At 45.6% G+C, this 14,224-nt stretch overlaps 2 protein-coding genes across 3 annotated transcripts; both read right to left on the bottom strand.

Moving 5' to 3' along the window:
• Positions 1 to 244: 244 nt before the first annotated feature.
• prkab1b (protein kinase, AMP-activated, beta 1 non-catalytic subunit, b) lies at positions 245 to 6,504 on the bottom strand. Of its 2 annotated transcripts, none has more exons than XM_023803142.2 (8): positions 6,095 to 6,504; positions 4,452 to 4,611; positions 4,054 to 4,223; positions 3,588 to 3,681; positions 3,031 to 3,145; positions 1,823 to 1,956; positions 1,484 to 1,552; positions 245 to 1,329 (listed from the first exon to the last, which is right to left on the bottom strand). In XM_023803142.2, exons 2-8 carry the CDS (start codon positions 4,599 to 4,601, stop codon positions 1,252 to 1,254), a joined length of 810 nt encoding a protein of 269 aa, XP_023658910.1. In that variant the 5' UTR covers positions 4,602 to 4,611; positions 6,095 to 6,504; the 3' UTR covers positions 245 to 1,251. The 2 variants fall into 2 exon arrangements, with proteins under 2 accessions (XP_023658910.1, XP_023658911.1); XM_023803143.2 differs by having other exon boundaries at positions 5,970 to 6,109.
• Positions 6,505 to 8,094: 1,590 nt separating this feature from the next.
• On the bottom strand, positions 8,095 to 13,443 carry LOC111839176 (transmembrane protein 233). Its single transcript, XM_023802837.2, has 3 exons — positions 12,914 to 13,443; positions 9,948 to 10,082; positions 8,095 to 9,347 (listed from the first exon to the last, which is right to left on the bottom strand). Exons 1-3 carry the CDS (start codon positions 13,085 to 13,087, stop codon positions 9,336 to 9,338), a joined length of 321 nt encoding a protein of 106 aa, XP_023658605.1. The 5' UTR covers positions 13,088 to 13,443; the 3' UTR covers positions 8,095 to 9,335.
• Between the last annotated feature and the right edge of the window lie 781 nt (positions 13,444 to 14,224).

Genomic DNA, 14,224 nt, shown 5'->3' on the forward strand with positions numbered 1-14,224 from the left:
TGAGTGTATAGCAGAATGAGTGATTGTGAATATGGAGCAGCATGGCTGAGTGTGAATATGTGTGTGGAGCAGCATGGCTGAGTGTGAATATGAGTGTGCACGTGCACACACGCACAGGGTCACTTAAACTCTTGCTGAATTTAGGTACTACAGCAGAATGCTGAACAACAATTTTGACACCAGCTAGTCAGAGCTGAAATACCAGAAAAAGTTGGAAGAAAAACTAAACACTCAGCAGCAGCCATGATGGTGTCAGTGATTTAATACAAGTATTAATTGTAATATTCATTTACCCCACCATGAAATGTGAAGAACGCAAAAAGTACAGTACATTCACCATTACTCCTTATGGACCTTACAAATTTACAAAAGACCATTCATTCTGAACACTGCATAGTTATAGACAATACAAAAGACGGTCACCCCCCCCCCCCCACCCAGGCACATTTGGTTTCTCCCTTTCAGGTTCCCCTACACCAAAGATCTAGCATGCTCCAGCTGGGGACACAACCTACCGCCTGCCTGGTGTCACTCTGGATAATAAATGATGGATCTGACTACTTTACTGTGGAAGCCCCCATCTGTGGGACAGCAAAATTAAGGCACCTGGATGATAGTGAGAAAGGAACCCTGGAATGTGTGTGTGTGTGTGTGTGTATGGGTGGGTGGGGGCAGCTCATCCCCATTCCTAACGGCTGCTGCTTTCAGGGGACCCAACCCAACACCCACCCCCACACCCAGTGGCAGCCCTTTTCGGGACATGACCCCTTGCGTTTTCCGTCATGCCGGTGCTGAAAAGGCTGCCTTGTTTTCACCCCCCTCTGCTGTCACCCCCCCATCCCCAGAGTCTGTCAGCCTCCCCCCCACCACCTGTGTCATGTGCCTCCCTTTCCACCATTGTCAGCTACTGTGCACAGATACTAAAGAAACTTCATACACCAAACACCACTGAAGAATCAGCGGAGGACGGGACGCCTTGCGCCGGGAGTTACAGAAGGTCAGGGAGGCAGTGCAGTCCAGTACATTCATCTGATTGGTTTGTAATTTCAGAAAATGAGCCCAGTGTCATTCTGCCCCCACTGCCCACCTCTCAGCCAGGTGACACAAAAACGACGCGAGAGACAGGCAGGCAGTCGTTTGGTGTCGGCACATAACGAAGAACAGATAAATAACAAAGGTCTACTTATCCATACTGAACGAAACAGGAAGTAAAAAGTGAGAGAATGTAGAGAGGATGCACACGTCGGCGGCTCAGATGGGCTTGTACAGCAGGGTGGTGACATACTTCTTCTTGTAGCGGTGAGTAGCACTCAGGACCATGACGCCATCCTGAGGGGAGACAATGAAGGCAGAGCAGACATGAGCAGCGGGACCACCAGAGGGCAGCACTGCTATCAGGCTCAAACTTCTGTTTTTGAAAATGTTGAAAAATCCATCTAATTCAAGAGCAGCTCTTACAGCCCAAATGCAGATCTGGCCTCACCTTGATGGAGAGGGCATACAGGTGATTGAGCATCACGTGATTGGGCTCTGGCAGCAGGGCGGGGTCACACTGTTATTAAAATAGAGTAGGCGGAGTCAGACACACTACTCTTAGGGCAGATGGTAAACATACAGACATGCATGCAGTGGAACTCCCTAACAAGCAGGGGGCACTGGTCCACATACCTATAGATTTAAAAATGCCTGTTAATAAAAAAAAACATCTTAGAAGTTTTAAAAGATCAAAACTACAAGGTTTGAAATACACTTAGTATAGAATAAAAGATAAAAAGCACCAAAAAAACTTTATCAGTGATGAAGAGAGGACGGCGGAGCTCACAGAGATGCCAGTGTCTTTGTTGAGGATGACTTGAAGAAGGTGAGGGGGGAGGATGGGGGGGGATTTGAACTTCTCCTCAGGCTTGGACACGTAGGCTTCCTGCTGGTATGGCCCCGGGGGGGAACTGGATAGCTCTGTGGAGGTGCACATGGGCTCAGGTCAACAGAAGCAGCAGATGGGGGCAGCATGTGGCCCAGCGGGGTAAGAATCTGTGCCTGTAATCAGAAGGTTGCCAGTTTGAGCCTGGCATTGGCAGAACAGTCACATCGAGGCCCTTAACCCCCAGCTCCATGGGCCCTGCTGCAGACGGCTGCCCTTCACTGCCAAGCTCGCTCTCACCTACACGTGTGTGATGGAGAGTAAGATGGGGTAGGCGATGGCACAATTTCCCTGCGTGGATCCTACCGGCTCTCGCCGGGGCTCTGTGTTTTATCCTGAACCACAGCTCTATGTCTGTATTATTAAAGAGCTGGTTAACATCCACAGAATCATTCCAACCTCTGGCACAGTCAAACACGTGTAGTAGGGTGCATCATATCACATAGTGATGTATATATTTCAAATATTTGAACGTATTATAATGCAAATATATCTATAAAACAAAAAAGGAAATGAAAACTACCCAAAATAAACTAGTGAAATAGAACTTATCTACCAATCAAGTGTGTCAACAGACACAAATTAGTGCTGAAAAATGTGAGGCGATTCCAGGGCCTTCAATGATGGGCATAAATATTTGTCCGATCACCGGCTTTTTGTTGCTATAGGGATGCTTACTTACACCCACAATTTGCTAAGTGGATTAGTAGTACACCTAAAATATTACTCTGAGGCATATCGTGAAGCCCAAAAGTTAGTAATCTGTATAAATTCGGCATATTCTTATGTTTAATAAACCTGTCAAACTTCAAACTGCTACTGAGTACCACCACACCACCGACATCTTTTTACCTGGTTTATTCACAATATCTCCCCTTTTAAAAACAGATGTTATGGCTGCTGATCTGTCCCTTTCTTCACCGCCACTTCAGTGCTTACAGCTTCCATGACATACCAAAATAGTAGTATGTGGCGTGCTCCGCTAACTGAATTTAATAAACAAAGATACGCCGAATTTATACATATTACTAACTTTTGTGCATTACAATACGACTATCGTTATGGGGGAAATAAGTGTTTGTAATGTACCAAAAAGCCATCTCACCCACCGGAAATATCCGAGCACTTCTGTGAGTCCACCATAAGTGCATCAAACACCTCAAAATCGGTCTTCTTCACTTGGATGACGTTGTTGACAGTTCCGAGATGGTTGGTTACAACAGGCTGAACAGAAAGTAATCAAGTATCAGCATAAAACATTTTAATTTTTATTATTAACATTATAATATTTGAACCCCTATTCACTTCCTGCTGTACTTCTGTTTTTCACCATCATGCTGTATTCTCACTACTGTGCACTATTGTAGATTACAAATAATAAACACAACAGTGAAAACTTTGAGCCCATATTATTTGGACCATTCACAGAGATGGTAAAATCCAGAGATGGATTTTACCTTTTGATTAGTGACCACGAACCGGCAAAACAAAATACAACTGAATCCGGCAAACGGATAAATGATAACCCCCCCACCCCCGCCAGGAAGATTTATATTGCTAATGAAACATTCCAAATAGGTGGGGAGCCCTGGTTTCTATACCTTAGGGTTGAACCTAGAACCCTCGGGCAGTAAGCTACACCCTCTGAAAACTGCTGTGCGCTCACCTCTTTCGGGTCATGGGTCCACTGTCCATCGACATAAAACTTGTACTGATGTTCCCCTTCAGGCAAATCCACTATGGCCACAAAGTTATTCTGGCTGAGAAGCAGAAAAGCCAGAACTAAGCCTAAAGAAATATTCTCTCCAGAGACATGCTCAAGCTGACAAAGATGCTGTATGAGGAGTTCATTACACTGAATATTTTACAAATGCTGCTTCTGAAAAACAATGCATCATAAAGCACACTAGGGAAAGTGATAAAAGAGTTTGTATGTGCCAGATCTGCAAATGGTTCTAGCAGCACTGGACAAATCAGTGATGCCTAATCAATGTATGCTGCCCCCTGGTGGTGAACAAATGACACACACACACACACACACACACGCACACACACGCACACACACGCACACACACGCACACAGCAAGAATGCAGAGGTGTCAGTATTTCACTCTTGGGTAGCCCAGGCGTACCTTTTGTTCAAGGGGATCTTATTTGCCCAGTTGTTGAAGGATCCGGACAGGAATACTTCTTTGCCGGTGCCAGTCCAGCGGAACACGGTAGGCCGTGCTTGAGTGGGACCTCTGTCGTTAGCCTCCAGGTCCTGTTGCCAGGCGAGGTACTCGTCTTTCTCTGCCGGAGCCTACCCGGGTACGAAACACAGCTACACGTAAATGCAAATACAGACGGAGGCGCAGAAGACAATCAATATGCATGATTTGTTATTTTGAGACTATATGTTGGTGTGACAATAGGGTCCATTAAGTAAATGAAATGCCGTAATCAAACTTAGCATCCGTATTCCTTCCATTCACCCATGCGTACTGTGCTCACCCAGCGTCACAGCGATCGGACATCTCTTTAAATGTACCTTGATGTCCACCCCTTGAAAGATATAGGCATCGTCGGTGCTGTCCATCAGAATCTTGGGCCTGTCGCCCTCCTTATGGCCGCGGCTGTCGCGCCGGTGGGCTTTGTCGCCGTGCCCCATGCTGCCTCTCTCGCTGCTGGTGTTTCCCATGGTCCCACCGCTGGCCAAACGCAACACAATGAAAACGCAACAAACACAAATGCTTAACTGTTTGTGAAGGGTGATTCCAGTAACTGCTAAAGCAGCATCCTTCACCTAGTGTTAGCGTGACGTCTCACTTAATTCCTCAGCACTTGGAAATAATCAATGCTGTTTTAATGCCTGAACGTGCTTAGCAGTTATTTTCTCTTGACATTGTCAGACGAAGCATCGTACATCTGAAAGTCTGGCTTTTGGGATCTCGTCTGCTATAAGGTCATACAGCCATAATGTCATAGATGGATTCTATTCGTTAGGACCATGACTATCTTCTGTAACACCAGCGGCCTGTACTACGAAGCAGGGTTACTGGCATATCGGGGTAACTTCTCAGATTTAAGGTACCACACAGGGTATATACAGAAATCCAGAGGTTAAATTTAACACTTTCTAATACCTTTTTTAAATACTTTCTCAATATTTTTTAAAACCCGCACAGCATTGAGTTGCAACCGTTTTAAAACAAGTTTCAAACTGATTTAAAAATTTATAATGTTACACAATTTTGGCCTGTACAACATTATTTAAATAGGGAACATGGGTCAACAGAATAAATTTAGTGACTGTGATTTTGAAAACATCTTGCATTTAACTTCTTCAGTCACAAGTCCATATCTTTATCCACTAGGCTATTCATGGCAAGTGCCTTAATTATTTGGCTTTTTCTTCAATGAGTTTGTCGATTTGCAGCAGTTGATTAACTGCTCTCATCCATGCATTCCTGATTTATGAGTTGTGCATCGCATATGCGACCAGAGAGCGCTAACCCCCATCCAGATGATATTTATGGGGTTTTTTTGCAAACCGATCAGTAACCCTCTCGATATTTTCCTGCTACCGGCCTTAGCCAGTCCTTAAACGCCGGGTCCTCTAACCACTTGCGTGCAAATTTGCACTTACCCATGATGACTATGAAAAAAATCTACATCTAAAATTTAATACCTCGTAAATTTGCGTGTAATACCTTTTAATACTTTTTAAAACCCCGCGGACACCCTGACCACAGTTTAAATAGACTTCATATTCGTTCACTTACATTTTGCCCAGACTACCTTAAATCCGACAATTTACCCCGATAAGCCGGTAACTCCACTTCGTAGTACAGGCCCCTGGTGACAAAATGATGTTTATTTATACAGATACAAGCCATGGGCAAGCGACTTTCCAACATTTGTTAATAAACAATCATATGCAAAACTGCATTACTACAAAGACGATTAGCACCTAGAAAATGAACGCCCAGATGTAGAGAAATGTCAGGGAAGTCTTTAAAAAGGGGAAAATCTGGCGAATATCGGGATTTTATATACCAGCCCGTACCGTATTTCGCCCTTTACTCGATAGCCACCTGCTTTCACTTAGGTAACTAATGAAATCTGGCGCCAGTTGACATCGCAGTGACTCGTCCCGTGTGTGGTGACCCGCAAGGCCGCCATGGACAGTACCTCAGCGCTGCACGGGCAACCAGGGCTCAGCTTCCAAAATGCGCAAAGCACTTCCTTCAAACGCAGAAAAAAAATCCGCCAAGAGTCTGCCGAGAACTGTATCTCAGAAAAATCAGCGCGTCAGCCAGTTGCCTTTTCTGTAACTAATATCTTTGTGTGTTTTTCAGTAATCTCCCTTATTTCGCCATTTTCTCTCAAACGACGGTCCCCGAGTCATTGCTGAGCGACGCGCCGTGCGCGAGCCCGAAGTACGGGAGCCTGCGAGGACAAACTACGCCGGGCTCGTCCGGACAGAGTAATTTTCCAACAGACAGTAAAATGTATTAGGAGTCCATCTAAATTTATTAATTAAAAATAAATACATTGAAATAAGTGATTAAAAAAAACTTGCTTATTAGAATAAATCCTCACTAATGCTGAGACGGCGTAAAAGGCTGTCCTCAGGTTACGAAATTCCCTTTACGCCTCCCCCAAATTGCTCAAGTCAGCCGCTCATAGCGGCACCCAGGGAGGCGGGGGCTACGGGCCGTGTTGAAGGGCCATCAGATGTGCTGAGGCCAGGTTCGAACTGGCAATTTTCTAATCACAGCCACAGAGCCTTTAACCCACTGAGCCACATGCTTAACATTATTGCTGTTGTTATAATTGTTATTATTATATATAATTCAGTAATAATAACAGTAACTACATACCGTACTGAACCTTAAGCCGACGAATTGCTGAAGCCACGCAATGTTTTCATGAGCGTCACAGAATACTGCATACCACTATACTTAACCTCGATTTTTTTTTTTTACATAATAGGCTTTATGGCAGCTCGTTCGTAAGTCGGACATTCTCAACCCGGGGACTGCCTGTACTCACAATTCCCCGTGGTTCACGTTTTTCGCCATACCCAGCGGCGCACTTGACAGAGCCAGTAAGCATACTGTAAATTCTTGTTGACACTAAGAAGACATTTAAAATAAAGCTGTATACGAATTTCTGTAAAAACTCTGATTTAAGCATGGTATTTCTTATTGTCCTTGTCATTGAAGTCACTCTTAATAATAATAATAATAATAATAATAATAATAATAATAAACGCCTGTAATCACATTGGCTGAAGCTGACTGGCGTAAGACATCGCGGTGCTAATGACTCCCTCTTTCAGGCAGGATTACTTGGGTAAATTGGGATTTCCTAGCGCATTCCTGACAGTTGTCCCGTCTCTTCCTGACTCACGGGGTGTGCCATCGCTATCTTCTGGGCAGCAGGTGACACGTCCAACGTGGCTCCAAAAAACACATGCAAACGTAAATAAATAAAGGTTTGGCGTGAGGCGTAGATGACATTAAAGTCTGCTGGTTGAAAATTGACTCTCGTATCTGTTTACTGTGTTAATTATAGGCTAAACACATTGTGGGTCTGCCGTCTTCGTCGGCATCAAACGTCGCTCATGGATTAAATTTAATTTGTGGTCTGTTTCTATCAACTGCAGTCTGTCCTGCGTTGTGCCAGCACTGCAGACATCTGCTATATTTAGAGACCACTGCTGACAGGATTACATATCGGAATATCGGATCCTCCGGACTTCTCGGTTTGCGCTTGGCATGAAGGGTTTTGGGGGGTGGGCAGTGAGTGTGAGAGGACAGCCCCCCCTGCAGTCTACCCCCTCCTCCAACAACACAGCTATGCAACCCCTGTGGCCCCACATCAGTACCACCATCTGTGCCTGTTTGTAACTCTGAAAATAAAAGGCCAAGGTTGATTTTATACATGGCAATGTTAATAAAGGTGCAGGAGATAACCAAAAACAAACAAATGACTGGTGGAGGAAAATCCAGCAGAATAGATGGCAATTAGCCTTGTCAAAGGAACATGAGTCTGTGTCTTATTCATCGATAGCAAAATTAACTTTTGAACTGATGTGTTGCTCAGTCTGATATACTCTGATATACCTGCAGATAAACCCAGTCAAACAACAAAGATTCTTAAGATCCAGTAACTAATCCAGTAACTAGCTTAGCATTTATTCTTTATTATCTGTATAGCATATTTTACACAACAAGCTTAATTATGTACAGTCCTGCAATAGCTTTACAATTTTGGAAATGAAATACACAATATATTATGTTCCTAATCTGCCCATAGTGTATGAATGTGTATGTAAATAAGTGTGTGTTTAGACTGGCATCTTGATCGGGGTGTACCCCAGCCCTATGCCCTATGATGGACTGGCATCTTACTTGGGGTGTCCCCCAGCCCCGTGATGGACTGGCATCTTGCTTGGGGTGTACCCCAGCCCTATGCCCTATGATGGACTGGAATCTTGCTCAGGGTGTCCCCCAACCCTGTGCATCTGACTTATCAAATCAGTGGCTATGTAAACATACCCCTCATCTGGACAGTTTAGTTCTGAAATGATGTCTATAGTTTTGACAATTAGCTGTATCTTTGCAGGGTTTTTTGCGGGTTGATTTCATTTAACCACTGCACAAGGCTCTTCACCAGAGAATGCTTCACATAGGTCATTTTAACTGATAAATTATCTACATACCAATGATTATGTAAGTTGCTTGAATTTATTTCTGCAGCCAATCATTGTTTATTTCTATAGTATTTAGAAAAGTGATGCCCCAAAAGGAAACCAATGAAGACAGGTAACTGGCGAACTGTTATGCAAGAATGTGCTGTGAAGCGTACAAGCAGACATGCTGACCTGCTGCCAGGGTCACACCAGCTCCTCAGAGGTCAAAGATCATGTGCAGCACATCCCCCACCCGTGCCCTCAAAAGCAGCACCTGAAACTATATGATATTGATCTACCTGCATCACAAATAAGAGAAATGCATCTTGATTCGTGTCTAATCATTTTGGTTGAATTGTCAGTTTTAATGGACAGTTTTTATATTTTTCATCTGACAGGTTAAACTTGCAAAAATGCAGAATAAACTGTCAGTGGGAGACAATTTTTTTTCTCAGGCTTCTCCCTCATTGTAGAAAAAATCAGCTCTTGACATATGGGAATTAAATCAGAGTCTGTAGGAGGGGCAGGAGAGGCCGAGGCAGTAGAGACCAATACAGGAGAGACCAAAGCAGGAGAGACCGAGCTGTGGCCTTCTGGTAGATCTTCTGTGGGATGATGTGCAGACCCAGGGGCCCGGAGACAGAGGAAGGGAGTGTGAATGTGCAGCCGGCTGCTCCTTTCTCGGATGAAGAGGACTCCTTCGCTGAAGATCCCCTCATTTCCTCCCACCGATCAAATGTCATACTGGAAAATAAAAGGGGAGCAGTTTAATCGACAGCCTCTCCAATCTTGACTCTGATACCGCTGTGCGGAGTCTGGGAAGAGGAAATGACTGAACATATAAAAAGATGATTACTGCTATGCAAAACATGCCATAAGATGAAGTGCGGTACGTATCAGTGTCACATTTCTAGCCACCGTGGCACCGTACACCCTGATCATAAACTGTGAACCAAATTTAAACCAACGAATCATGACCTCTATATGCACTGCTGTATATGTAAATAGTTTTTACGATAATCACCTCGCCCCCATAGCAGGTAACCAGTATGGCTTACAGATGGATGGTACTGTGATTATATTTGTTTAGGGTCATGTAGCATGTGGCTCGCAAGTGTAGGAAGCAGCGGGAAGAGATGTGAGTGGGTGTGTGCCGAGCCTGGCTGGGGGGCCGTGTAACCGGACCCCATGGGGATTAGGATGTTATGTTACGAGCAAAGATGGACATGACTCAAGCCTCAGCTGCCGGCGGCCTTTCTGCGATTGGGGGGGGGGGGGGGGGTACATGAGCTTGAGGTTGCTGGCAGTGAGGGGGGCAGGCAAAGACGGGCCCAAAGCTCATACCGTGGTGAAGTGGACGATGCAGTAGACAGCTATGAGCAGCAGGCCGATGACAATGGAGGCGATACCTAAGTGCAGGGCTTTGCGGCCCAGCCGGCGAGAGCCCTCGTAGTCCCCCTCGGCGTGGCTGTTCTGTGACTGCGGGTGGTTGTAGGTGGGGGGAGGAGGGACAGGGGGACAGGCACAGGGGGGGAGAGACAGTTAGGCCCGGGTGGATCCCAGATACGGCAGTTACGGGAGTGAATTAAACCAGGCATCAGAAACGAATGAACCCAGAGTAGAAGGAGCCACCGGTGACTGAGCTGGACCGAGAGAAGGAGAGAGGGCACTCTCACGAGGATGCTGACATGTCAGCGTGACCTAAGACACGGAAATGCAGAGCGGGCTGAAGAGCACCACCTACAGGCTCGGATCCGCAAACACTGCTTCTGGCACCGCTTCTCTGCAGCTTTATCAGCGAGCTTCCGGCCGTACTATGTGGAGGCTGCTCTCACACCCACAATAAGTCAGAGCAGTTCATTTATTCACACTATCAGTGGAGATATCAGATTAGTTGCTTCCTTCTGTTAAAAGCACCAATGTCTGCACACTCATAATGAGTCTGTGGTGGCATGTGACAATGAACAAGATATTCAAACGCCCTCCTGTGAGCTGCACCAGGCCGCGGTCCAGCCAGACAGCCATCAAACACCTCTGGTGAGACCAGTACGCTTCCCCAGTAAGAGTCAGTGGTTGCACCATATGAAGACAGAGTCAGAAAACAGGGATAAAATACATAACAAAGCCCATAGGAAGGGGTTTGACCAGCTGCTGAAGGACATAATTTCTTCTACAAGCTGGTGGTTTCTCAGCATGACTGGCGCTAACTAGCGGGACCAACCAGGGGCTCCTGGCCCAGTCTGCACAGGGGCTCCCTGGAGCCACATCCCAAACGACACTTATATCCCATAAACCTCCAGCCACTCTCTGTTTCAAACTCCTCACGAAAATACATTGATCTGTTTAACTGTCAAAAAAATGTTTTTGTCAATGTTTTAAATTCAATGAAAAGGAGCTGGGGGCAAAAAGGCAGCTCTAAATGTGACCTAGATACATGCATGGAGAAGGAAGCTTTTGTGAGACAAACAAAGGCAGGTGCCCCGTGTGCACCGCGCGATTGCACTGATCACGGGATGAAAGACAGAAGACGGAACCGCAGCGATCTCTTCCTTCCTGCCGGGTTATGGTTCCTTTGGAGGGGCTCGTACGGGTGAGCGCGGCGGCTTTTCAGAGGTTTCCGAAGAAATTCACAAAGATGAGTGGGAGATGTTCATTAGAGCCCATGAGGACCACAAGGGGGCAAGCTGGTGTCCCACGATGTGTGCCACTGTACTTTTTTACATGTGAGGGGGCGGGGTAGGGTTTGGGCAGGGAGGCTGCACGACAGCCTGCCTACCGCATCAGTTCTCACCCGTTTGCAGAAGGCCTGCACCCACAGGTCATGTCATAACCACCAAAAAGGGTAAATAAAAAATTATCAACAGGACCAAGCGTGCAGGGCCCACCAAGTCTCCTAGCCGCCTAGGCCAACACGCAGCTCTGGATCCCACACCAGACCGCCAGTGCGCGTGTGCCTGGCCCAGGGAGCCCCTACACGTCGGTCACAAGAAACCAGCGTAGGAGCTTCTCGCCATCATGCAGCTGCAGCCAGCATATGGCAGCATCCCACAGACCTGAAGTCGTAAATAGATCTATTTTTGCAAAGCGTGACATTAGCAGACCACATCAGTTGCAAAAGTAGCCGCTGCATTGCTGTAGGAAGATGTATACAGCAAAGCAAGCCAAGTGTGATTAAAATGCATGATCAATATTTACTTAACTCTGCCAAGTGTCTTGCTTATGAAAGTCATTGACATTCTTTGCCTATACAGGGAACACCCACTAAGCTGGTGAGTGACATCCAAACAAGCCAGCACCTTTGTACCTACACCATGAGTGTGGGCTGTAAGCTGTTCTGTATTGTCTCCACAGTGCTGTGATTAAGTTCTGATAGTGATGTAAGACATTTAACCTTCTGGAGTGTGAGGCCTCCCGGTCACTTTCGAGGTAATCTGACATGCCTTGACATTTTTAAATATTTTTAGAATTTGGTGATCAGTGGTCAATGCCGACACAGCACACAACAATGAAATGTGTCCCCTGCATTTAACCCATATGTGACATCGTGACATAGCAGGGGGCAGCTAATTCAGCACCCGGGGAGCAGTGCTTGGGGGGATCCGAACCAGCAATCTTTCAATTACAAGTGCGCATCCTTAACCATTAAGACACCACTGCCCCGATATTTTAGATATTTGACATCTAAAAACATTTATCCCAAAATGCTACAAATGCTTTTATTCAGCACAAACTCAGCACCAATAATCTGAGACCATTTAAAATGTCATTTTTCTATTTTTTTGTTTAAATGCAGAATTACAAAGACAGGAAGAGTGTTCCTCTGCAGATCCAGGAATTTCCATGGTTACATAGGATGTAAGTAAGTACATTTTATTAATATATCGCACCTTTCACAGAAAGATGTCACCAAGCGCTGAACAAGAGACGAAACACAAAAATGAAAACAGCACAAGTTAAAAACAGCCAGCAGTGAAACATACATAACAAACAGTCAAAATATAAGAACACAAGAAAATATAACAACACACTGAGTTTTATATATAACCACCAATGATTGCTGCCACTGCCAAGGTTAGGGTTTAGATTAGGGTTAGGGTTAGGATTTAGATTAGGGTTAGGGTTTAGATTAGGGTTAGGTTTTAGATTAGGGTTAGGGTTTAGATTAGGGTTAAGGTTAGGCTTCAGGTATAGGGTTTTCCCAAGGTGCTTCCCATTCTAATGATAATGGGTGATATCCACGCAGTACCCAGCACTATTCCAGCCTAATGAGATGACTGGGTGCCCGGACCCAGATTCCCACAGGTGCTCACCAACACGGAAAAGACCAGGGCCACGATGTTGATGGGATAGGCGGGGCAGAAGCAGGTGAAGATGGTGAAGGCCAGGTAATTCCGTAGTGGGGGGGCTTCCTCTGCCTCGTCTCGCCGACACTGGTTCTCATCCAGTGGACGCTTGACATTCCGCTCCGCCGCCCCAAGCGACATTGGTGCAGGCAAAGACGACAAATAGAAGCAAAGATAAAAATTTCACTTAAAATTTGCAGTAATATGAATACAGCTACAAACTGCGAAAGAGTGAACGACCTTCACTGGGTCTGAGTAAGGATTGTGGGAAGGGCTGCCCTACAGCTGAGGAGCGACTAAATTATTTTTAAGGGTAAATACAATCTCTCTTGGAGAGAGAGGGAGGGGAGAGTGGGTGAGAGAAAGAGAGAGAGAGATGGGTGGGCATAAAGAGGGCTGCAGAGATTTACACCCTCTGGATCTGTTCCAGACCCAAGGAAGGAGGAGCACGGGAGGAGAGCAGCTGTATTCTGGTAGTCTATTCCTGGCATTCCAAGTAAAGACTGGCAAACGTAGACTGCAAACTTAATTTGCAGACGGAAGTGACTGGGTGTAACGAATCAGATGAAGGTCTCCATGGCTGCTTTCTAACCAAAACCAAAACAAAACCCCAAAACTCAAAGTCATCAACATGCAATCAGCCGCTGCAGTCTCTTCCACTCCACAGCCTTCCATAGGTCTGGAGCAGGCTGTCAGATCAAAGTCCAGGAGGACCCGCTCCAATAGTGCCAGTGGGGCCGCTTCCGGCATCCCACTTCTGACACCAGTATAATGTCTGGCAAAATAAGGCATCATGGTAGCAGATGAGAAGGCACATTTTAAAGGAGAGCAACACTCTTTTATGAAGCCCTTAAAAAGACAAACACAGGCACTAAACAACCACTGAACCACATAATGGGGAAAGCCAGGGAGGTCTAAAGCTGGACTGTAAGGTATACACACGGTGGGTAATTTATACTATAGCTAAAGCAATGTGACGACCAGACAGGGTTCATGCAAGACACAAGAAGGGCACCCACAACAATCATGAACAAAGCAAGTATTAACAATAACACAAACAATAGGCAATTTACATTTTTCCAGCATGTTCCGGTGGTACAATACCTAGAATCATGCTGCCCCACTGCCAAGACAGTTTTCTCTTCCATCTTTCCCATGAGTTTCCTATTGGCTGTGCCAAAAATATGTCAGATCACAGCATGCACAAGTTTAATAAATTTGAACTCTGGGCACAGGTTCGCTAAAATGCACGATGCACTCAGCTCATACTTTGCTTTG

The sequence above is a fragment of the Paramormyrops kingsleyae genome, chromosome 2, assembly GCF_048594095.1.
Source record: "Paramormyrops kingsleyae isolate MSU_618 chromosome 2, PKINGS_0.4, whole genome shotgun sequence".
NCBI classification, from domain to species: Eukaryota; Metazoa; Chordata; class Actinopteri; order Osteoglossiformes; family Mormyridae; genus Paramormyrops; species Paramormyrops kingsleyae.